Source organism: Anser cygnoides, chromosome 4, assembly GCF_040182565.1.
Source record: "Anser cygnoides isolate HZ-2024a breed goose chromosome 4, Taihu_goose_T2T_genome, whole genome shotgun sequence".
NCBI classification, from domain to species: domain Eukaryota; kingdom Metazoa; phylum Chordata; class Aves; order Anseriformes; family Anatidae; genus Anser; species Anser cygnoides.
Genome location: NC_089876.1, coordinates 51,501,343 through 51,527,794, shown reverse-complemented (window position 1 = coordinate 51,527,794; position 26,452 = coordinate 51,501,343). Strand labels below are relative to the sequence as shown.

General features: G+C 38.3%; 1 protein-coding gene across 16 annotated transcripts in view; it reads left to right on the top strand.

Moving 5' to 3' along the window:
• Positions 1-26,452, top strand: part of MARCHF1 (membrane associated ring-CH-type finger 1) — a 299,519-nt gene that overhangs the window by 219,975 nt on the left and 53,092 nt on the right. For 15 of the 16 annotated variants that reach the window (XM_066996116.1, XM_066996118.1, XM_066996129.1 and 12 more), the window contains one exon: positions 23,011-23,061. In XM_066996116.1, the coding sequence (XP_066852217.1) occupies positions 23,011-23,061 (51 nt within the window). Of the gene's footprint in view, positions 1-3,283; positions 3,496-23,010; positions 23,062-26,452 lie in introns of those variants that run through there. The other variant, XM_066996131.1, reaches the window with a different exon arrangement.

Genomic DNA, 26,452 nt, shown 5'->3' with positions numbered 1-26,452 from the left:
TTCAGGGCATTATCAAGTTTTAAAGGAAATCTCATAAGGTACTGGTGTTATGTCATAGCTGGGAATAATGGTTTGCTGTCATAGGAAATATTTTGAATGAAATTAATATTGCATTTAGCTGTATTAAAACAGTTTTATTGACAGCTATTTCACGGGAAAGTTGAAAAATTGATCTTTTTTTTTTTACAAATGCTAATGATTATTTTTTGAATTTTACAGAAAATAAGTTTTTCATGGCAATAAATATCCAATTGATTTACTTGATAAATGCCAACAGTATAAGGAAATGAAATCACAATTGAGAACCTGCTCAGTGTGTCCCTGAATCTTCTCTAGTGAGGTATCCTGTTCTAGAGACCTGCAGAAGGAACAGGTAAAAAGTACAGACACATTTAATTTGCTTGTGAAACGGTGTGTGCAAGCAAGCTGAAGTATGTTGAAAGAAACTTAAGCAGCTGTGCTGGACTTATAATAATACTGGAAGCCAATGAGCAATCCCTACCTCAGGTAGCTATGGCCTGTATACTATTCTGATATGAAAAGTGGTTTCTGCTTGGGTCTCACTCCCCTTGCCTATTTACTGTAGTTCTGTGGGCTCTCCTGATGAGGTGCTTGTGATCCTAAAGTGATACACTGTGGTTCTGCACTGCTTCTCAAATGTGCATATCTAGCAAAACTCCCATCTGAAAATGTATTGGTGGAAGTTCAGTTTGAAAGATCTTGTTTTGAAAGATTCAGGTTTTGGTTTAGTTTCCAGGAGGTATACAAGATGCCTTGATGCAAATACTGACTTTTATTTTGGGAAAAATTCCAAAGTCTCTGCATAAATTTGCTGTGTTCAAATCTTAAAAATTGTTTGCTAGGATGCTGAGGAAGGAAGGTCACTCTTGGGCATAATCCCAGCTAAAGTAAAAATTTTGCATTGGAATGAATATTCACAAACATGGTTTTGAAGCTTAGTTTGCTTGTAGGGTTTAGTGTAAATAAAACCACTGAAAAGTAGGAAAAGGTGGAAAACTCCAAAATGTATTTGGGAAAGAAAAAGTAATGATGAATACAAATAGCCTTTAGATGAGCAAAGAGAAATGCCAGATTAGAAAAGCCCAAATGCAAATAACGCGTTAATTATTTTGTTTCTGACAAGATAAAAGAGGAAAATGAAGCTGACTAATTAAGGAAGAGAATAAATTCTGCTGGTACTAAGGGATAATTCAGGAAGTGGTAAATCATAGAAATTGAATTCTTCATCTCAGGTTTAATTTAGTATCAGATTTACATCTCAGATTCAGCATGTGGTTTTGTGTCATGTTCCTGAGGAATGTTCTTACCAAAATATCACTCATTAGGAAAAAAAAAACACCACCATTGTCATCTTGTTGAAATCTGAGGTCTTTTGTCCAAGATAAGAAAAAAGGCACGTAAAGCTTTTTGTTGAAAATTGACTTTTGTGTTTGAAACAGACACTGTAATGTTTTAGGGCAATCTCAAGCCAGATTTTTCATATTCATGCTAGTTGTCATGAATGCCTAACTTATACTGCCTTTTCCATGTTACACCTTAGAAAATCTTCACTAAACTGCCTTAATACGTTTGTTCTGAAGTGTGGGACTGCATGCTTCATAGGGGTGTTTGGGACAATGGCAACAAGGTGCTTCTGCCATTGTACATGTCTTAGGAATTTCAAAACTGAAGCTTGGGATGTGTTTATTGGAATCGCTCTGGCAGTTTGTTATTCTAGGCTTCAGCCATGTTTAAAACTAAATTTTTCATTTTGTTGGCATGAATACTTTGAAATTTCACAAGGTCATATTTTCAGTGGAAGGACTGCTCTAGGAAAAAATATTTACCCAAGCAACAATTTTTGTGAAAATGGAAACGAAAAACTTCACTGAGTCCAGTCACCTGCTGCTATCGTTTTCACATTATTCTTTAATTTCTTGCCAAACAGATGTGTTTTCTCTCCTTTTAGTGGGAAGTTTTTTTTCTGATGACTGAGAATCTCTTCTGTCTTGCCTAAGTACACTCTGTGTATATTTTATACCTGTATATTTTGTGCACGCTTTGGTTTATCTTTAATTTTCCTGTCCGTGGTAATCTACTACAAAAGTATCTGTACGTAGCAGATAGTCCATCTCAGGCTTCATTCTTGCTAATCTAAACCAGCCAAACTCTTTAGGCCTCTCTTGGAAAAGCAGGCTTTCCATTTCTCTAATGATTCAGCTGGCCTTTCTGCCCCTAGTCCCGTTTCGATTAATCTTTCCTACGTGCCTGTCCTTGTCCGCGCCACTCTCGGTGTGATCTCATCAGTGCCGAGCACAGCACCGATAACGTGCTGCTGATACTTTTCAGAAAGCACTCCTCTTTCTTTTGTTATCATGGAAGAAAAAGAATACAAGGCAAACTGCTCCTGAAGGCTTTGGATGAAAAGTTGCCTTACACAAAACACAGTGCAAAAACAAATGTATCAGTTAGTAGCAATTGCAGAGTTAATCTTGAACAGAAGGAAGGATGCAGGGAAGTAAAGCAGTGAAGTTTTCAGCTAGCTGTTTTGCATATAGTAGAGACTGAAGCTGAAAGTGTTCAGCAAGGAGCTTCCACTTCATGTGACATAAAAAGTAAAAAGGCTGGTCCAAAGCCAGTTCATTTTTCCTTGTTTACCATGGAAAAATACTGGAAGTTAAATGAGATGATTTGGAATCAGGTACGAGGCGTGCAAAATTATCTCTTTCCAAAAAATGGTCAGTATGAACTCATCATGGGAATCTTCCTTGGGATTCAAAACTGTCTTCAGTGCAACCAGGCATGTGAGAATATAGATAATGAATGTGAGAGTAAATAACACTAGATGCTGTGATGACACCATTTAAGTCGGTAGCAAACCCTAGACAAAACATCTAAGCTGTTTGTGTATTTCGATCACAGCTCAAAAATTACGAATCAAAAAGATTTAGCTGAAAACCACTAAAAAACAAGTGAGGCTTGAAAAAAAAAGCAATAGTAGCAAGATAGGAAATAACAGCTCGGCTCAAGGATAGACAAGTGGATGTTACTTCAGAGGCAGGGGAAAAACGTACAAATACTGATCGGCATAGCAAAGTGGCGTGGGAGTGTTACAACTTTCTTATAATGTAGGATTTGCCATTATGACTGAGGGACGGCGTAGAGGTGATATTCCCCTGGGAAGATGGAACAGTGTGTTTGGGTCTGTGCCTTCTGCAGGAGAGAAGGAGCGCTAACAGCCTTCAGGTGGCCTGAGATGTTTGCTGCCAGCAGGCTGGCAGCGAGGGGATTAGCCAGCTGGGCAGGTGCCCGTCTCTGGCTTTTGTTACTAACTGGCTCTGCCAGCAAGCTCTCAGGAGCAGCTCCTGCTGGTACCGTCCCTTCCCAAGTCCTCTGTTCAGTGCTCCCAGGAGGAAGAAGCTTGAAAGAATGTCTAAATGTCCCTTTTATTTCCCCCAGGCAAAACCAAACCTGGGAGCAGGAGGCTGATAAGAGGTATTTAATATTTGTTTGTTTGTTTTTGGATTGCTCCCTCCCTTTCTCCAAAGCCATTGAGCCTGCTTATCTTTTAAAACTGTTTTGTTTGAAATCTCTTTTCATTTTAGCAGCTTGTGGGGCTATGAATTAAACCTAAGATTGTTAAGAATGTACAACTAATACAAAAGAGCTATTTTTTTTGTCTTGCTCTCATTTCTTGCTTGTTCATTTAGTTCCTTCAAGTTCCCAGTACAATACTCAGTTTAGTGTCTAAAGACATAGCACTGATCTACCCATCAGGGTTTCGAGATTAATTATTCTCAGGAGTTGTGGAACAGAAAGCACGCGTGGCATAACTCCTTTTTATGTTTATTCATTTTGCAAATTGCTGCTCTTAGTCTTTCTTTGGCCTCTGTCTCTTTGCGTATAATCATCCAGAGGGTATATTTCTTTGTGTTGTTGTCCCATGGACACAACTCCAGCTTTTTGTAGGATTCCTTCACAGTTGTTCATGCAGTGCGTGGAGGGGAACTGGATGTGATGTGAAAAATTCATCGGAAAGTTTTGAGTTTCTCAATGTTTGAAGTCTGGAACAAATGCATAGATCTTAAGGCAAGAAAAACCATCATGTCCAACTGCATCCTGAGCCCAGATGCAGAATTTCGTCATGATAAATTTGAGCTCCAAAAAGATACAGATGAATCTCAGTCATCTTCACTGTTATTAATATTAATTTCTCTGCAGTTTTGAACAGGTTTATGTACAGTCTAGATTGATAGTGCTTTCTTGTTATGTCTGAATTTGAGTTGTGTGTGCCAATCAGAATATAAAAAGCTGCAGAGACACAGTCAGGTCACCTATTGCTCAACAATCCTAACAGCAAAATACAGAGAAAGGCATCAAAAAAGCACTTTTGCTTGCCTTTGCGAGCTTAATTGACAAACTGTCTCACACATAGCTTAGAGTCATCATAAGAGGAAAAGACGCCAGATGGTCTGATAAGAAAATAATCTTGTGAGGTGGCCACAGATGAATTTGCAGAGGTATGGCAAAGAACCTTTGGGAGGAAAGGGATTTTCTTTTCTTTTTGGCCACCCTAAGCAAACAGTGTAGTGTATAGTGAATTTTCTAGAGGGGGGTTGTTACAGCAGAGGTGGCTGTTCACAATGCATTGCAAATGCCTACTTAATAAACTAGTAATACACCAGCGAGTGTTTATGTGACAGGTGTGGTTCCTGTCAGAATGAATTCATTGAAATAAATAATTCTGAAAACCACTGCCTTTTAGTGGGAATTGTTTACCACTAAATAATATCTTTAGTGGTACGTATAATTTCCATCCTAAAAATATCATGAGCTGTTTATTATATTTCTCCTTATTTCCTTTTTATGCTGTTTAACGTGCATGAGAGTAAAAGAGGAAAGGAAATTACCCTTAATTCACCAGGTTTTAGTTGCCAAATATACAGCCTTGTTTCCATGGAGATCGGTGCATAGCGTGGATGCCTGGCTCTCTGCTGGTGCAGCCTCTGTGAAGGGAGCACCTCAGTGGATTATCAGGTGAATGCTTGGCTGTATTAAATAGCTAAGGAAGCCATGGGGATCAGGACACGCTTATTTAAGGCTGCAAAGGAAGTTACTGATATCCCAGTATCTGCTCTCAGGTTCCAGTAAGGATTTGTAAAAGACGTGCAACTTTTCATCCTCTGCTCATGATTTGTGTCGTGGTTTCTTAACGTTACAAAAGGACGTGTACTGGTTACAGCCCCTGGAGAAACGCACTGTGAAACTGAACTGGGAAGCTAATGTAAATAGGAACTCAAAGCTCCGTGTGCTGTGGCACTTAGAGCACGAATTTATCTTGGAGTGCAATGCAGGAGTGAGTGATTTGAGTGCTGGAGAAGTGTTACTTCTTTTTACTCTTAAAGTAGAAGAGTAGAGCCTTGCTACCGACAGAGCATCTCAGATGTAGAATGAGGAGATCCTCCAAGCACCTTTTAGATCCTGTAGCTGGTTCAGTGCTCCTAGTACTGATTCTTGCAGCGAGAGAGCTGAGGGACTGACTGCAGGGCTCTTTTAAGGTTATTAATTGGAAATATTCCCTAGCGTTTCTGCAATTAGGAGCTCATCTCACTGTCTGTGCATTATCCTTGTCTTCTTACACAGTGCAGTTTCTTACTGAGCCTCTCATATGCAGACGTGAGAAGGGAAGAAAATCCAGCTGTGCCACTTCTTCCTTCCAGCTCATTGCAGACAGCCAATTACTGGCACACGAGGAAACACCATAGCGAGAGCTTGGCTGCAGGGTGTAGCGTTGTCTCTTGTGCGGAGGGAGAGCTGGGACACCTGCATGACTCTTGTCCCGCAAGCATTGCCTTGTGTAAAGAGGACTTTGCCTTACAGATATTTTACATCACAGAGGTTTTACATATTTTATCTGTGTAATTCTTAATCATCTGTCTTTTATCTAGACCTTCTGAGCATATTATAATCCAGTTTCCCTATGAAGCATAACGTAGGGAAGGAAATTATCTCACTTTGTGCTAACTGTGAGTAGAGCAGGCTGCGAGAATTTGAATGGCTGAGGAGTTCACGTGCACTGGGGCTGCAATTACGGCTGTCTTCTGTGTGCACTAGGGAGAGAAGGAGACTTCCATTATCCATTCCAGTTAGACTATACGTGAATGGTAGCCACCGTTTTGTACTTCCCGCTTGTTGCAATCCCACAAAACTAATAATAAAAAAGCAGAAAACAGTAACACAATTTTACTAGAAGATAAAACAACAACAACCAACTGGTGTAATTTCAAGTCAGTAAGCATCCAATGGTTTTAAAAGAGAAATCATCAAATAGCTGTTGTTACTGGGGATTAGATATTCCTCTTTTGTTGTCAGTAAAATGTATCCAACTAATCACAGGATGAGGTCATATTCCTAGTCATATGTAATATGGCTGGCGTCATATACAGAAGTTCTGTCAGTTTGTCCTTGTCTTCCACCCTCATTTTTCTCTAGCATAAGCAGAGTTACGTGCTGTAGTGCTGGCAGTATTACAGTTCAGCGGTCGTAGCGCGTCTATTCTCTTTGAATGCAAAAGGTTAATTTTGTTTCAGTGGAGATTAAGTCTGGATACTGACCTTTACAACTGGAAGAAGGGATAGAATCATAGTTTAATGAGCCTCCCAACCAGGACACGTATTTGAAACATCTTCAAGAAGCCATATGCTTTAACTACTGGGAGCCACGTAGGAATGACGGATCACTGACATCCAGAAACAGTAGAATTATCAAGATTAGACGAAAGAAAATGTATATTACTGAAATGATGAGCCATGAAGTTGAGCTTGGAAAGAATGAAGGTAAACCGAAATTGGAGTATTGAAATTACGCCTTCGTATTTTGTCTGTATTGTGAAATAGGAGCAATAAAACAGATACTGAAGTTGTCTGCTTCTCTAATGGCATTTTCCAAAATCTTTCCTTTTTCCTGGCTCTGTATGATAGTGTTAAAACCAAACCAGTTCTATGGAATTCAGTTGTATGCATCTCACTTTTAAAAGAAACTAAACTTCAGAAGCAAGTAAAGGAAAAAAAAAAAAGGATTTAATTCTTTTACGTTTGTCTTTGTTTGACCATTTAGCATTTGTTTTCAGTTAAATGTTAATTTTTAAAAAATCAGGCCTGAAAATTGAGTGACCGATTAATGTTTTTCTTTCTGAGGCTCTTCCCTCTATTAAGTTCTTCCCTAATATCTCAGACTGTGAAAGTGTCATTTTGCTTTTTCATAGCAATAATTGGCAAGAATGTGTTTTTGTATGAGGTGTAAAAAAAAAATAAGTTGGAACTAAAGATGTTTTTTAGACCTAAAAGAGTCACTTGAATACCATCTGCATTTTTATAGCTGTATAAATCAATGTTTGCCAGAACTGGGAGGCCTGGTTCCCAACTATGTGGAGATGGGTGCTGCTGAGGATGCTCTGTGAGCATCATACTGCAAGCTGTGGATCGCTGCCTGAGATGAGTGAGCCAAATCTTCTGTGGCACTGGTTCAGGGTGACGCTGCGTAAGTCACCACATCTGCTTCAGATGCAAGTGGCAGATTGTTGTTTGTTTTCTTCCAGTAGTAAAACCATCCCTGGAAGTCCTTTCCAACACAGACTGCTGGAAATCTAAAAGTGCACTGCTGACTGGGAATCTAGAGCATTTATCACGTTGAAGACCCACTGTAGTGAAAAAAGAGAAAGTATAGTATTTCGTTAGAAAATAACAATAGTCATTTGTGTGTAATTTTATTTCACATTATGTGTCGTGACTAACAGAAGCAGGATTCCTTGGTGAGAAAACACGGAAAAGAATAAAATGGAATTAAACAGGCTTCATTGTTGCCAGCAGTAATGGAAAAAAGGCAAAGCAGAAGGTATTAACTGATATCTAGGATGGTAATTAAAATGTTTCATGAATAAGAGAGTAAATAATTTCAGTGGTGTTTTTAACAGCTAGAGCCTATGCAGACAGACAAACATAAATGCCTGGAATATTGCGTGCAAATACTTGAGTCAATTACAGTGTCAGGACGATACTCCCAACTCATTAGCTTAAGTTCTATGCAGTAATTAACAGATATGAATAAAATAAATATAGTCTACTCTATATTCTGGTAAGTAGCTATTTATAGGCACTCTGGGAAAGTTTGAATTATTGTCTGTCCTAATTATGCCAAGGACTTTTTTATTAGGCGTGAAGGTCTGACTGGGAGGAATTAACAACTGCTTACAATGTCTTTACATTAGAGCTAATCAGATAATTTGGCAGAGCCTCCTCTTATATTTTGGTGTTATTTTTTCTTTTCTTTCATTTCTGAATCTAAATGTGATTACTAAGTTGCGTTCTCGGCAATAGTCTTCCTTTGCCTAAGTGATGGTAGCCTTTTCTCTCCCTAAGCCAGTCTGCCCATTCTCTCATTTCCCCGGACTTCTTCTCTTTTCCCCTTTGGTGTTCCCCTTTCCAGCAGAGATCTCTGTTACAGCACAAAACCTGCCAGGAAGGAGCAGTTAGTAATGGCACGGTGTACTCGTCCTTCTCTCAGCACATCTTTGAACATGCAGGTTGTACCTGTCTGGGAGCAGAAGTCCATAGAAGGCCTCTGCTGTGAGTATTTCTGACTTGCTGGTCAAGTCTGCTCCGAAATAGATGTCCAAGTGACACTGCTTCCACACTTCTTTTTACTTGCGTTATTGTAAGTGGAAAAGAAGATTAAGATTCATTCTTTTAATTAAACATTAATATAGCTATAAAGAAAAACAACAACAACAAAACACTTTTGTTTAATAGTTTCCCTCCACCCCTTGGCTAAATATATGAATATATATGAATAGGGAGGCAGGCATGTGAGTACTAAGAATAAGCCCAATTTAGTTGTAATTTCTCCAGCATCCTTCCTCTATTGAATATTTCAGGAAGAATAAAACACAAAACAAAACCACAAACAACTGTGGCCTAGATCCTGAACCTTATTGACCTAAAATATTTCAGACATAACCGAAATACGGATCTAGCCTTTGTTGTGGCAGCTCTTCAAAGGACTGGAGTAAATGACAATTTTTTTTTATTTTTTTCAGCAAGTATTACTTTCTGCTGCTAACTTCTTTGTAAGATGTCTCAATAACTTTACAGATGCATATCAGACAAAGCTTGCCTGTAAACAAAAATAGTTATTTCTGTAATAGAGTTCTTTGGCAGCATATATGAAAACTTCCTGATCTGAAAGTTCGTACTGCCTTGATGGTTGAAGGATTTCCACACGTTGGATCAAAGTATGTAGAAATGAAGTTTGAATGAACTTCAGTATTAATTCTGAAGCAGAGAGAAATTACTGCAGATACGTGTTTTTAACCGGAAGGTGTCTGTTTCCTCCAACCTTTCTACACATTTTAGCGTAAATAAATGTATCACTTCGTGAACTATCATAAGAGCTTTGCTGAAGAGTTTTAAACTTTGTCATTCAAGAACTAAAGTTGATATTTTGCTTTGAGACTTAGAAGGAAGAGTTGCAATGTTCAAATGTAAGGTGCAAATCATGAACTCCCTAATGGCTAAACAAATGGGTGCATAATAAAATTAAACAATGAGCCCCAAACTATCAGTCTTAGTTAACTAAAATTAGTTAACAGATTAGTTAACTATTAACCTCAGTTAATCTACCATTAAGATGTACTTTGGGATTTGCTGAAGAGATGGGAAAGATGCTGATGAATGAATCTGTGGAATCTACACGCATCTCAGGTTCATCTGCCATGACTTTCCTTCACGTCCTTATGTTTATTATTTCCAGTTTGTGATTCAAGGGTTCTAGACATACTAACACTGTATGGTAAGAGTAATGGGCCTTTGAATCTAGGCCTACCGGTACAGAATTATATTCAGCTGGTAACATTTCTGATTTTTTGGCTGCATCTGGCAGTAGCAATCACTAGGGTTTGACCAAAGTTCTCTTAATTCCACTCTTATCCAATGTCAGTAATTTCTGTGAGCTCTTCTTACAAGTGCATTTCTGTTTTGGTTTGGTTTTTGTTGTTTTTAAATCTATTTTATTCAGTCATCCAACAACCTATTCCTGCAAAACAGTAACGAATAGTTTGCCACTAGAACTTTATTTCTATCACAGATACAAGTGTAACCAAATTGTTCTTGCAGTTTACAGAATTCAGGCTTGGACTTCTGTTCTTTTCTCATTGGTGTGACTGGAAGAATAATTTGGTCAAGATGTTGCATGTTAACAGTAATTATTAATAATTAATAATTTAATGACAGGACAAGGGGTTTTAAACTAAAAAACCTTTAAATGGTTTTAAACTAAAAGAGTGGAGATTTAGATAAGAGTTTAGGAGGAAATTCTTCACTCAGAGTGTGGTGAGGCACTGGCACAAGTTGTGGATGCTGTGGATGCTTCATCCCTGGAGGTGTTCAAGGCCAGGTTGGATGGGGCCCTGAGCAACCTGGTCTGGTGGGTGGCATCCTCGCTTATGGCAGGGAGGTTGGAACTAGGTGATGTTTGAGGTCCATTCCAACCCGAGCCATTCTGTGATTGCAGTTTGAGTTAGCTTGGAGGTAGCAATGTATGCATATATAATTTAAAGTATTATACACAAAGTGGCTGGAGAATAATTTAGGAATTATAACTTGAAATCTCATGATTAAGGACACCTAAGTGCAGCAGCAGCAGCTTTATACTAAAGTATGCATCTCTATCTTTGGTCAAGAACTTAATTTTATCTATAGTTTTGTTCCTATTCTTGTTGCTGTTGTAGGTCAGAAGGTTTAGGCTGAATAATGAATCAAATTGGCCAATGATTATAATAACAAGGTTATGAGAGAGAAAATACTTTAATGTGAGGGAGAAGAAATGGGTGATTTGAAATACAAAATGTACTTTGAATTTTTGTGGAAGTAGTAATATTTTTAATGCAATGTGTCAAAATTAGTGAATATTTTTTAAGGACCACTGTGACAGAGTATTCTCTTTAGGTACAAGTTGTTCTGTTATAAAAGCAATTACATGAAATACCAGTTTATAGAATGGCATTTTAGGTGAAAAATCAGAGTGAAGTACTCTGATTTACACTGATAAGATTGTGGGATGTCATATATGCTTTCTTATTGTGATATATAAGGCTCATATATCAATATACTTTGCTCTGGAATTGATTTCCATGTAGTTTAGCTCATTTTCATTCTTTTTTATTCTGCTTCCTGTCCTGGGCACCTGTACAATCAAATGCCTGGATATTCTGATGCTGTTTCCATCATTTTTCCTTTTGCTTGGAGGAGTTTGATTTCACAAAGACGACCTAAAGCTTGTAATCAGATAAAAAAAATGAAAAATGGTGACAGGTGAACATACAGCACGTATCAAGGAATGTGGTTATAGCTCTGTTGTAATTGAAGCACTTTGACTTTGTGTATTTAATTAGTCTTTTGTCTTTTGATAAACATTTGGCTGTTAGACAATTACTTGGCTGGCCAGAATCTTTCATCTTGGGTATTAATTGTCTGGAATCCAGCAGGTCACAGTAATTGGCAGACAACAAAGTGACCTCTGAATTCTGGCTTCTGAAACAAGATAGTTTGTATTTTCAATTAAAGAATTTGAATATATTGATAGTTAACAAAGAGAAGATTGAATGCATATCATACTGTGAATTAAAATTTGGGTGACATGGTCCACAGATAATTATCTCTATCTACTTTCTTTAAAAAATAAAAATGAAAAATTGGATTTACTACTCCTTACAATTACTTACTGAAAATTTTATACTGACCACCAAGAGTGTTCAAACAGGAGAGGATCTTCGCAGAGACAAGGCGTTCAGGGAAACATCCCAACAGATGAGAAACAAATGTCTTACCTAAAAGACAAAGAAAAAAAAGAAAAAGAAAAAAAAAAAAGGAAAGAAAAAGTCCAAGTCTTCTCCTTGGACTCACTCAGAATCTTATGGAAAAGCAAAGTTTCATGATGTACTGGGAGCTTTTGAAAATGGATATAGTGACTAGTGGACCATTTGAAGCTGAAATCAGTACTTGAACGAAAAAGCAAACACACGAGATCCATATTGATCACGGATGAAAAATGCTTAAATGAGTTATCTGTAAGAGGTAATGTGTGTAAGTGACAGTGCTACTTGATTTAAGGATTCTGCAGTGAAGTTAATCACGTTGCATGTCTGTTCATCATGGAAGATAGACAAAATGAGAATTTGATGTCATAGGGAAGAGGATTCTCTTCCATGTTCCATAGGTCAAACCCATTTAAGAGGGGTAACATATTGTGAATAACTGTTTGTTATATTTGTACATATAGAGAAAAAAATGGTGCTTGTCTTCATTTTCTGTAGCTGAGTAATGCCAAGAAAAAAAGGTATAAAATAACATTTGTGGTTTTCCATGGTAAGGTATCTTTATCAACGACACCCAAACACAGCACCTCCCATAGCATGTCTCCAGGAATAAAAGAATGTGAATCAAGCATTAGTGCAATCGTGTGGGCTGTGCATAATTGCCAGGTGACTTAGACAGTAACAACCAAGTAGCAGACGGTGGTTTTGATGTGTGTAAATCTATCACAAAGTGTATTACTACCTGTTCCAACTGAAGTGCTCTGATTAATGTAGTAAGATGATGGAAATTAAATAGGCTGTAGTTAGACATTGATATAAGAATAATAAAGCTCAGAGTTTTTGCTGAAGAGGAGTATGTTAGGAAATAGCAGTGGAACACAAAAATGTTAGGAAGGTGTTTGTAGGCCAAAAATCATTTGTCAGTGTGACAAGTAAATCTTCTATAGACACCGTGACAGAGAAGTTAGAGCCTTGTATTTGACTGTCGATATGCATGCAATTTTCTGGTCAAAACCAGACAATAACGAATTGATGCAATTACTCTCCCTGCCTATAGCTTACTCTTTTGACTCTAAAGAGCGAATTTTTTTTTTTATTTCATTATTATTTTCCTAATACCTTCTTCAGATTTAGTTAGTTGTATTATCCCTCACTGCATTTTTCATCTAATTCTATTTGTAAACAGTATTCCTTCCATCTTTATCATACCAAGGTATGTCACTCAGGTATAGACTAGCAGCTTGTTATTTTTAAGTTAGAGTCTTCCTCTGCTTTTTCCCTGTGTCTTTTTAACAAGAAGGTAATGTCAGGTTTCACTTGTCCACCATCCAGCTTTGCATCTTCTAATTTTCAACTCAGTGGTCAGCTTTGTAGAAAGACAGAAATCACTTCTATGTTGCTAGGAAGAAAAATGCTACTAGGAACGAACATTTTGGCTGCTTCCCCCCCATCTCCAGCAAAGTTAAAACCAGAAGAGCAAAGGCAGCTAATTACAGTAGGCTTTTCATGCAGTGTAATTAATGCTTGATGCTTGGTCTTCACCAAGCTGTCAGTGAGCCAGCAAGGAGACTGTTTTAGACATGCATTTTTTGCATACTGAGAGTGACTCAGAACACCCAATCATAGAGAACAACCTCGGATTAAATGCTGGTGTTTTTCGTTAAGGTTAATGTAAGTAAAAGGGTAAATGAAATCTGGTTAGTGTGAAAAATATAACATGCTGACCTTGCAAGTTCAACAGTTTGGGATCATAAAAAGCAACCTAAGTAGCGAAAGGCTGGATTCAATGGAATCAGGGCTTACTTCATTACTGTATTTTTATAGAAAAAAATGATATAATAAACATGACAGTTTACAACAAATGTACAATAAGAGTGATGTGCTGTTACATTGTAGCGTGGTTTTCTTTCTCTCTTACTCTTTACAAAGAGGGTAGAAAGACTAGGGGAGCCTTCCTATAAAACCGTTCTGTAACTGATGAGCACCCACTGGGCTTTAGTGTTTGTCTGTGCCTTCTGAAGCTCCCGCTGCAGATCATATTGTGCTTGATGGGGCTCAGACTTCATCATCACAGGAGCTCTCAGAAAATGGTTCGTTAGGTTAACCTAGCCACTGGTGAGGGAGTTGGTGTGCGTTGGCTCTGATGGATGGAAAAGAGCTGGGTAATAAAATACTGCTATCTTTTTGAATAGAACAGCACCGTCTCATGGTTTTGTTTGTGACAGAGTTAACTTTCTTCAATGGAGGCTCACACAATGCTATTTTGGACTTTTGAAGAAAATAGTGGTGACAGCACGTGGATGTTCAGCTGTTGCAGAGCAGCGCTGGCCCAGGGGCGAGGCCTTCCCAGCTCCTCGCGCTGCCCTGCCAGCGAGGGGCTGGGGGTGCCCCAGGAGCTGGAGGGGACTCAGCCAGGACACCTGGCCCAGGCTGCCCAAGGGGATGTCCCACACCGCCCGGCCTCACGCTCAGCAATGACAGCCGGGGCTGAGGAGGAGGAAGGGGGACGTTGGGAGCGATGCCGTTTGTCTCCCCGAGAAGCCGCCCCGTGTGAGGAGCCCTGCTGGCCCGTAGCAGCTGGCACCTGCCTGCCGGTGGGAAGCAGCCAGTGGGGCCCGGTCGGGCTCTGTTTCGCGCAGCTTCTGCCATCCCCACCGAGCTGTCCTTGCCCCAGCCCTGAGCTCTCGCACTTCTGCCTCTCCCTTTCTCTCCCCATCCCACCTGGCAGGGTGGGCGAGCGGACGAGGGGTGCTGAGCTGCCTGACGGGGCTGCACCACAGCACAAATCTCTCTGCCAGTAGCTGCCATCTTGTGTGTTACCACACATCAGAGGAGGCAGAAAGATCCACTGGCACCAGGCGGTGCATTGCTTACTGCCTGGGTCTGTGCCGAGCAGCATACAGTTTCACCTCCTAGAAAGGAGGTGAGTGGAGAGATTTACAAAAAACATAAGGCATTGTATTGAACAATACAAAATCTGTTACCTCATATTCACACGTTTGTATTTGTACAAATCCTCTCAATTCTCTTTAGTATTTTAATAATTTGATGCTTTGGACATAGAATCGTATCATACTTTAAGCCAGGATGTTTTAGCATCTCATCTACTTCAGATATTCTTCCTGAAGGATGCTCTGTTGCTGAGGGATATGTATGCAATTTGTGATATTTTTGACATGTTGGAACTTCATAAAACAGCATATATTGGAAACTTCCCCTGTGGTAACTTGTTCAGCTCAAACCTGAGTCATCTGGGGCTGGGGCTGGATTTTTGCACTACATTTTATTGACTTGGATAAAGAAGTAACTAACCTGCAGCAGCTAGTCTGGAAAACATTAAAGGCCATTCTTAGATCAGTTTAAGGTTTGTTCAAGTTCATTTGCTCAGCGAGGGAAAGGACGTGATCTCCTTCAGCCTCTGAACTGAATCAAATGGCTCCTCTTTGGTCTGCATGTGAAGGAGTCACCTGCAGACCCCAGCCCCTGGCTGTCTTAATTGCAGCAGGAGCCAGTGCACTTTGCTCTCACAAAGCAGGAGGTGCTAATGAGCAGCAGCCTTTGACTCCTGTGTATGGTTTTTGTGTTGCAAAGATTCGTGCTCACCCTTGTATGTTGATCTTCTGAAATCCCGGCTTTTTGTATTTTCAGTTTTGTTCCTTTAACCTTATTCTCGTTAGTGTAAAGCATTGCCAGAAAGCGTTTTCCAAAGGAAGTTTCTAACTAGCTGCTTCTCTCACGATCAGTCAAGGACCGTGATGTGACACACATTGTAAGTTTACTGAGATGTGTTGAACTTACTTCCAACTTCATGATTATTTCGTTTCTAGTTTTGGCAAGGGCTTCTTGGAACTTTTCGCTTCGCCTAGGTATGGTGCAACAAAGTAAGACGTGAGCTGTTACAGGAATTGCAGTTATGGCAGGGGAAGATGCCTTTCCACCTCAAAACAGTTTCCAGTGGTTAGTACAAGCTGCTTTCTGACTGTAGCCTGTCAACGCCTGCGCTGTTTTAAGGTTCATTCACTTTTTTTTTTTTTTAATGTAGTAATGTATTTATACCAGTTTTTAAACAGGTTTTGACCCTGTAGGTCTGTGAAATACAGAGAAAGAAACTGAATTCTGTAACATGGAAATTGTCCATGTAATTGCAGGTAGAAGTGTCACTGTGAAGCCCTTGTATTGTAACGGCAAGCCCGCTATTGACTCATCTTGGCCTGTGAGGAAAATTGCTCTGAGCCTCATTAAAGTGTAATTAGCAATTTCAAATCAAAAGGATGCTGGATCAGTTTCTGATATGTTTCTCATGCTTATTAACAGCTTACGCTACAGATAAGCTGTTACATTGTGTTCAGTGAGACTGCTGTGAGGTAAGATAGGAGAGAAATGGCCCAAGCCTGTTAGACATACAAGCACAAGAAGCAGCTGTAAGTAACAGAGTGGTATGTCTGTGGCATGCACTTAGTGGCATTACGGGTTTCTCTTCAGAGGGAAAAACACTGAACAAGAAAATATAATTTCATTAATTTCATTAAATGTTTATCTCTAAACCTTACTGCTGCCAGAGTACCAACATGAGATGTGTATGGCCTTGGGTGCCATAAGTCTGGCTACAACTGTACCTTGGTTGCAAAAGCAGTCAGGGGACATTTGACCAGTAAAGCACATGTACGTGATTCCTGAAAGGCTTCCCAGCAGCCCACTAGTGAGGAGGTTGCTGTATCCTTGCTTATACCCATCTGCCCACGTACAGATAGACATATACATACGTATATGGAAAATAAGCAACTTCTAGGCTAATAAAATTAACTTCTTTATGTCATGCTGATTTAAATTGTTTCCACAGATGATAGCCAGAATGGCATGTTTGAAGTGCTTCAGCATCCTAAGAAGCTTTATTTGTGATAATCAGCTGGTTTTGTAGGGCCCTGCTGTATAATATAGAGCTTCAGTCTGTTTAGGTTAACCTTCTTCATGAGCTTTTTGCTAGTGACTTTGTAGATGATTTGATATAAATGTTGACCTTCTTACTGAATAAACCCCTTAACATTTAACAAAATAGTTATTTATTTGCTTACAAAGAAGGGAGATTAATTTTTTTTTTTTTTTTTTTTTTTGTAAAAAAGAGAGAACTACCAGAAATTTAATGTTTGGTGATTTAGTGGTATGATCCATTTATAAGAGCAGTCATATGGCTAATTGTTGAATATTTGAAAGTTGGAAAAAGTTATATAAAATGTAACAGCACTGAAAATAATTCCATCAATAATGAAAGATAACTGTCAATTCCAGCTTAGCTGCCTTCCCAGTGTTATTTTGTGACTGAAATCTGCTTTGAATTCCTTCCGGGACTCAAATTCCCCACATCAAAGCTTTTTAGAAGTCTCCAATTACGCTGACGGTTGTTAGCATCCTTCCAGTGGAGAAGAGGTTGTCCAAGTCCAAACTGGCCAAGAGGCATGTGATATGCTCAGGCAGTAGGAACTCTCTCATTACCTTCTCAGCATAAGTAGTCGTAAATAAATATGTATAGACATGTATTCAATTTAATAATTTAGACCAAAAATGAGAAACTGTGAAATAGTTTTTGAATAATGTAGCAATAACCAAAATGTAGGAGATGCTGTTTTCCTGGATGGCCATGCTCAGTAGTAGATAACAAGGAAAAATTGCATAAATGTACATATCTATACATATAAATACATTCATATATAGGTAGATATGTTATATATTCTTAGATGTTTTAGGTAGAGAGATGTGATATAGCATAAAAGTATGAATAATACATGAATGTGTGTTATTTTATATTTTTATTAGTAGCTCTTATTTGTCTTTTGTTATTGTTATTTTAGTTAAAGGTTGCATCTGCATCACAATAATATTCCCAGAGGACTTCTCTTCTGCGAGTTGACACTTTGAATCCAGCTGTTTTTTGGTATTGAAAACATTCTGGGTTCCACAGTAAAATTATGCATGATGTGCAGTAATTACACCATGTATTTATGTGTTAATTAATTATGGGCATTGCAGTTTTTCTTTCTCAGTTAAAGTGGATGCTGCCTGTTTTATGTTTCTGTCTTTCTGTTTTCATATTGAGATACTGAAATAAGTGTATTGTATAAGTAACATATATGTAAGTTTGTTAATTCCTCTTAATTTTTCAAGATCTATAGATTTCCAACTACTGACGTTGCGATTTGAGATCATCTACATATGTGGTAGCCAAGGACCTAAAGTGGAAGCCTTATCTGTCCCTATTTGAAATTCCAGAAGTGAAAAGGTGCTGAGAAAGGAGGCTCCTGTGGGGAGATTCTGTGATTAGTTCCTGATGCTGCTATGCTCTCTGCAGAGAGATGTGGTACAATGTTAGCAAGCTGCCAGGGTCAGCCCCAGCGGGGCTCAGAGCCAGAGCTGCAAGAGAAGCTGAAGGAAGCAAGCCAGACAAACAGATCAGTGGACTTGAATAGGCTTTGCTGCCCAGCAAAACTTAAAATCACTAACTATGCGTAAGAAAATTCAGTGCAAAAGTCAGAAAGCAACCAGCTAATCCGCCACTTTCCTCTCTGTGATGAGAGTCTGAACTGTCACAGCAGTATTTTAGGGATTTGTTACTACTGCCCTTCTCCTCTACCCAGTCAGAGTTATATTCTCTTGCTGTAATAAAAATGCAGTTTGTTAGCAATGTAAGTCACAGTTGCAAGGTGGGGGAATAAATGTATCTTTGAGCATCAGAAGGTTTAATGGGCTTGAATTTAAGCTGGTCAGTGCAAAAAATACCAGTTCAAGAACCCAGTCTAATAGTGAATTGAAATTTTAGGAGGTGATTTAAAGACAGAAAAAGAGTGATTCTGTGATTTTATTTTTAATTCTTTTAACTTCTTATTAAAACTGGAGTTGGTTTCTTTGCATGATGCAGTGGGACAGGTGCACATATAACTCCTCCCAGAGCAGTTCCATGAACATGTTGTAGTCTCAAACTTCATGGTATTATTTCTCTTTCTTCTTGTCCCAGAATTTGTATCGAAGGCTGAATTTCATTTTCAATGGCATCCTTGTAAATCACCTTGGTACAACAGAAATTGGGAAATTTACAGACACAGACTACTTTTCTTCTATATTCCTGTAAAATAGTTATAGGAGCTTGTTTCTATGCTGTCACATTTTCAGAGATACCTGATTAGTGTTTTATTTTTGAAGTTGCTGGTTATGAGGAGGGAGCAGGATGGATATGCAGTCTCAAGTCTGCAGATGTAAGACAGGAAAGAAAAAATGAGATATTGCTGGAACAGCATGTCTGGAAGTAAGGAGAGGCATCCAGGGGTGTTTTTTTGGACTGCATAATGCAACATACAGTGAATAAAGCTGCTTGGCTACTTTCTTCTGGGGGAACGAAGTGTTCCGATGAAAAACGCTGATTAATCTAAATTCAGAATTTCAACAGGAAGCTGTTTTGGTGAAATTTTTCTTAAGGACAAATATTTTGCAGTGCACTGTTAAGACATTTTTGAAACAGAGCATTGTCTGTTTCAGAGAAATGTTTAGTATGTTTAGTGCAAAGCTTTTTTTTTTTCCTGTATAAAACCCTTCTACTTATATCAAAAAGATACTTGAATGAATCAAAAAACCAAAATGCTGTTTTTTTTCTCCTCATATTCATTTCCATCCATTTTAATCAGAACAATTTCCAAGTCCCAGTTACCCACCAGATGGAAACCTGGTTTCCTATGCTGGTCATCATGCTTTACTTGATTGACACCACCATTGAATAATGAATCAGCCAAAAGTGAAAAAGTTTTTTTTTATTATCATTCTAAGTGCTGAAAAATACTTTAAAGTTGATGGATGTAATTGTTCCATTCCTTCAAATAATAGGGTAATAAAGACTCCTTTGGTACAAAGTTAACAAGGAGCTTTTGAACAGTGTTTAAATACAGAAAAAAGCAAAGTGCAGACTTCAGAGAACACCCTGAGTGTTTAACAAGGAGCTGAAAAAGAAAACCAAAAGGCTCGTGTCTATTGTGGACTCTTGGAAGGAGGTGTTTTGTTGAGTGGAGAAAAAGGCAGTTTCAGAATTTTAGCAAGACATAGTTCTGCATGTTTTGGTTTTGCTTTGCTCAAGGGCCAGCACTCTGCATGTGTACACTTAGAAAACTCAGTCAAGGAGATCAGAAACCCTAGCTACAGGCATTAAACAATTCCTCCTTTGACGTGTTAATCAAAAAGGTGAATGCTACTTTTTTCCCCCTCAAATAATCAGATTGGAAGTACGTGATAAGACATTTGTGTGATGCACAAGAATATGCATAGAAGTTTGAACACATATTTCTTTGGATATAACCTTTCAAATGTAAAATAATACTGAATGCGCGGAGAAGCAATCTTTATTATCAGTGTTTAGCAAGCTTGTAAGAAAAATATTCTTCAATACAGTAAGTTTCTCTTCACTTACGGTAAGAAAAGGAATCAATTATTCTTAACAATGTGTGTATTCCATAAAGATAAACCATTATAATGGAATTATAGAACATAAGCCGTCTTTAAGGACAGCATATCAAAAGAGATATTTCCATAACTTATCTATTCTGTTCTTTCTTTGCATGAACAGTCATGCAAGTTCAATGTGAACTTGAATGAGGAATTCTGTCTTCGATTTACGTATGGTTATTTAGTGCAACATTTTGTGTTTTATTTGTGTCCTCCTTGGGATAAATCACCGTGGAATGCCTCAACTGGGAGATTATGATTTAAAAAAAAAAAAAACAAACAGAACAAACAAAAAAAACACAACACTATTTTTTCTCTTGATTTCCCAAAGCTGTAGAGAGCCAGCATTCTTTCTCTCAACCTAGACCATTCAGTGGATGAGCTAGTACTCTGCAGTTTGGATGCTAAGAGTTGTCAGCGGTCCTGGACCTTGTTGTAGCTGAAGTAAAGGAGATACGTGCTGTAGTGAAGAATGGATCACGTAAAAATCCTAGAGAGCTGCAGCCCGGGCACAGATTTTAAAAATGGATCATTGATGACAGATGATTAAAAGAAAGGAAGTTGCAAGTTCCAGAGTTCACTCCACTGTCAGAAAATACAAAATATTTCTTTAGGCCAAGTGGTGGAGGATAAAGGTCGCATGCTTTTAGCAGGGAGTTTCTCAACTATGAACCCCATTTGTAATTCCCAACTGTGGAAGAGGAATTAATTTCATGGGTCCATAACTTCGATTATTTTGAGGTCAGAGCTGAGCATCTCTGAACGTTGACCCAGAAAATACAAAGTATATTTTCTGTGGATATAAATGAAGACATTCATAAGTGTATATGTCGAGTGTTGTCTAAGAAGTATAAGAAAATAGTAATTTATTAATCATATTTGCCCAAGCTACAGTGGATAATGTATCACAGAAATAATAATCAAATCATAGAATACTTGAGGTCAGAAGGAATCATTTGGTTCAGTTCCCTGCTCAAAGCAGGGCCTACCTCAAGGACAAGGTATAATAAATGAATGATAACTTAAACTTTTTTTTTTAATTCTTCCTGGAAATGAAGAAACTCCGACAGACAAACCTGCAGGTATTTAAGTCCTGAGAATTAGCCTGGGTGGTAGAATAAAATGGGGAATGATGTATGGTTGGGGAGTTCAGTGGCACTGTTTTTTTGAGGGCAGGAATATTTTGTGCTACCTACTGTTTGTGAGGGTAAAGTAAAAAGAGTGCGGTATGTTAATAGTTGCAGTGCAGAAGATGGATGGTGCCGAGGGACGGAACAAAAACGTGAGCTACCCCTGGTCTAAAGGAAGAGAGCTGTACGAGGTGTATGTGAAACAGCAAGTCGGTTTGGAGCTTTCTGTACAGACTAAGAAATGAATATGTATCTGTGCCTGTTCATCATTTTGGTGTGCCTACTGGAGTTGAAATTGAAGCAGCTGTTTTAATAGGAAAATGGCAAAGTATTTTTTTCCTAAGCATTTTTTTTTTCTCTAGACTAGAGATGAGCATTAATGGTATAGCAAATTTAGACTTTTTAACAGGCAGCTTCTGTGTTTTTCTATCATTCTTGAAAAGAAAGATGAGGAGAGATGGGTTATAATGAAGTTAAAAGACTTTTATTGACATGTTTGTAGGAAATTATTAATTTATTTGTAAGCCTGGTGTGATGGTGCTTCTGTTCCGAATTAAGCTGCACAGGTGAAAGCTCTGCTTTGGTTTTTGGGCCTTTCCCCTCAGCCTCCAGTAGATAATCTAACACTCTTGCATGAATGGGTGTCTAGTTCAACCCTTTCTAGGTAAAAATTAGTCTGATTTTTATAAATACTCCACCTTAGTGTTTGAGCCTATATTCTCACTGCTGAGAAAAGAATTTCTGTGATTGCCATAACATGAATTTACCATGGGGATGAGCACTCTTTCCAAAATAAGCATAAATACTGAAGAAATAATTGAACGATTGCTTCACTTCCTCATTTGAATTACCAGAAAACAAACAAATCAAAGCAAACAATTAAAAAAAAAAACACAGTATTGTGCTCTAGAAATGTGGCTGATCAATGGATTCTTCGTTAATGGGTTTCAGTCTCCTGGTGTTGCCTACATGTGTGTTTGTGGGGGTGACAGAGGAGGCGGGGTAAGTGTTAAATTGGTGTATCTATGACTAGTTACAATTTGTTGTTCTCAGGAGGTGTTTGGCCATGAAGTCATATAGAGCTCTTTAATCTTCCTGAATGATGAACTCAACTTTTTTGGACAGGGATATGCTCAGAAAGTTACCCTAGTGTAACTAGGTGGATTTTATTATTTGTCACACAACGTTTCTGTTCTTACAAGAGCATCAGGTTGCACGAGAAGCTATGGTGGTACATCAACTTTTCAATCAAAATACTGTTATAAAACCCAACAACAACAAAGGAAAAAAAAAGCAATTAGGTGCTAACGTTGTTTTCTTGCAGGCCTTCTGTCAGCTTTTGCTGATGTAAGTCACATGAACGTTGTAATGGCTTAGTTGTTGAGCATTCTTCCACTGTGTATTCCGTTTCCAACCTGAATGAAAAATACCAGAAGAGAAACTCTGTGCATTCACAATCACAAAAAGAGTACAACTTTTTCTTAGGTAGAAGTTGCTATACGTTTTTTTTCATCTTCTAATTTTGTTTTCCAGAATGACAAATCCCCAGGGCGTTCCACAAGTCGATCGAGTAATATTTCAAAGGTATGTAAAATCTATTTCCTTTATGAGGAATTTAAAGAAAACTAAATTTATCAAATACAATATAGTGCTTCATTTAATTACATATGCATTTCTGATGTTTTCTCTATAAACATCCCATTTTGAGTTTTTGCTGCGTATCATTATGGCTACCAAATAAAATCCATCTTAAAGTATAGGTATACAATTAGTCATGACTTTAATATGTGTAGTAATAATAATAAGTAAGTAACAGGTGGACTTCTTACACTTGCTTTCCACAACTGCTAACATTAATTGACATTAATGTAATGTTACATTAATGCTTTAGCTTAAGGTAGAATTGCTGCTTAATTTTTCTCCCCCTGCCCCACCCAAATAATAGTTGCTGTAATGTGTGAACTCTGAATTCTTTTTACAGGAATTTATGATTCACTGAAGCCAGGGCTGTATATCTAGATGGTTTTTAGTTTCTAGGAAACAGAGAAGGGAAGCTGTAGGGAGAGGCAGAATGAGACTGCGGTCTTTTGGACTGCAGTCCTTTGTTTTTAACCCTCCTTTTGTAAATTTTTGGTTCAGATGTGGCTGAAATCTATGCCAAAAAGCCAGGATTTACAGGAAGTTAAAGCTAAAAATTCAGTATTTTGGAATGCCAGTCTAAACATCTGCCATGCTTTATGTTTGCATGTAAAGATTATTATTATTTTTTTGCATCCAGAGTAAGAACAACATCCATTGTACTATTGTCTCTGGGGGTACATCCCTCCCCCCCGTACTGTTGTCTCTGGGGTACACATTGTAAAAATGTTTTCTTCCGAGAGCTCTTTAAAAAAAAAAAAAAAGTAAAGAAACCAGCTATATGCTATATATACTATATTTTTATATTAAGAAGAACAAAAAAAAAGGCAGGGAAAAACACGTACATTATATCTATTCTGTTCTGGGATGTAGCAGAATCTCTTCCTGACTTGATGGCTATGTTTAAAAAACACCTAATTATATTCTTACAAGCTTGATCTCAGTCAATTATATATATTATTTTCAGTAACATTTTTAAAGGCATGTCTATATTTACAATCATTGTAAAATTATGTGGATTTGATATTGCTTTTTCTACTTTTTTATGTGACATGTGTTACGAAGTGGCAAATCATAAATATATTCAGTGGTATGAGATGTTTAGTGACAGTTTAAAATAGTTTCTACAGAAATCAATATAGATGCTTATTAGAAAGGGTGCTTGCACCTTTTTAACTATTATAAGCAGGATTTTCAGAAACACTTGTTTCTGTTTTTGTGAAACTACCTGCTAGTGAAGCTTTCCTAATGCTGAAAGATGTTTGCTTAGAAATCTAGTTTGCAGTCCATTGTTCGATTCAAAATGCCTTTTTTCATACAATGGGAGAATATGTATGTGAAAGAAAGCAGAAAAACAAATACCTGACTTTTCAGGTTACTATCACGTGGCACAAAGTAATAGTAACATATACTGCATCCCAAAACAAAATTGGAGGCTTCTGGATGATATAAACTAAATACCAAAGGCAAGAGTTGCATTCTGTGCAGTGTCCGATCCTGTACACAGTAAGTATCTCAATTGACATAAAAATTAGCCTTCATCCAGAAATAAAATTTAATCAAAATACATCGTTTTGATTTTGAGGCTTTTACTATTTGCATATGCCTGCTTGCATAAACTAAAAAGGGTTAAATTGAGAGTTGCATTTTAATAGTTTTGTGTATTTGTGTATGCCAAGGTTGGTTGTGTATGGAGGTCTTGGTCTGGAGTAGAGTAGCCATTGCCTGGTATCAGTGGATTTTGCACTACCCTATTTGTGAAATGGCATACAGCAAAGATTCTGCAAATACAGATTCATATTTCGTAACGGTCTTAAGCTGTTTATTCATTCAACTTGTGTTTTAGCCTTAAAGAGGACACCTGAGGTTTGCAGAACATGCTCAGGCAATTTTGCATACTAGGTACATTAACTCTGAATTGCATGGTAATACAGATTAAACTGAATTGTTGAACATTTGATATGTTTTATCTGGACATAATGAGAAGGAATAGCTTTGATTTGCCATGTACCAGCTACGAGTTATTATATACCTATTTAATCCATAGATTTTAAAATCCACCACTCCCTAGAGGGGGGGAAGAAATCCATACTTGAGTCTTACAGTTCACATCTGCTGTCCACTGAGTGTGCCAAAATGTAGGATGTTGGGAAGATTTTTCTTATCTTGCATGTACATTTCTGATAAGAATTTCAGTAATAATCTGGCCAAATGTGAAGGCAAAACCTAATGTGTATAGATATGATTTGAACACAATTGTTTGCGAAGTCCACTGTGATACATGTTACCAAGTAAATAAAATAATAGCTGGCCAATATGTTTCTGTACATGTACTAGCATAAAATTAGGCCAGTCATTTACAGATTATTTTCTTGTAACTATGAAATTGCATAGCTCTAAGAGTGAGAGATTTTTTTAACATGAGAAATGGAGTGTTTTATCAATACGGTAGGAGAAGAGCAAAATCCTACACTTTCATTCTGTTTACCTGACTCAGTACCGAACCAAGTACCGTGCTGTTTGTGAGCAGGAGCAGGTGAACACTGAGCATGGCAGGGCTGCAGCTCGCGCTGTCCCTTGTCCCCGTAAAGCACGGTGCTTCACCCCTCCTGCACTCAGCACTCCTGCGCCTTGCCAGCAGCATTTTGCTCGGCAGGCAGGAGGGAGAGAGAGCATTTCTCCAAACTAATTCACTCATCCATCTCTGTGTGTGTTCCAACTCATTACTGTGACCTTAAGTATCCCACCTGTGTGGTAACCACTGAGTTAATTGCAGGGTTTTAAAGTAGTCTCACATCATTTTGTACTCTCCATCTTCCCTACTCTGCCTCTGTCCTCGTGCTGCTGACTGACAGGCAGCTATGGCTCCCTTCAGTGGGTATCCATCTGGGACGTTCACTCATTACCTTCAGCCTATACATCATTAAAACTGCCCTTGGGTTCCAAGAGCAACTACTTTGGTTGGTTTTCCAAGCAGAGGTGATTAGGAAAATGCATTGGTGTCCAATTTGTGCCGCACTTCTGGTAATAACGTAGATTTTTTCCTGCAGAATCAATAAATAGATAAACAGGTGTTGTTGCCTTCTGCCCTGCTGGCACTGGGAGCGATGGGTCCTCTTTGGGACTGATCTGCAGTTCCTATTACTTCATAGTGACAAAGTGGAGCCCTGATTCCTGAGTATGGCTTTTAAAGCCTATATTAATAAAAACATAGAAGTACTGGAAATGTGAGTTATGAACCAGCCTTGCTATTGTGTTCCTTTTGTCATTTTAACCCTTAGCCTTTCTCTCCCACCCATCTCCCAGATGTAGTCTTAAGCACTGTTGTGGATTTCAG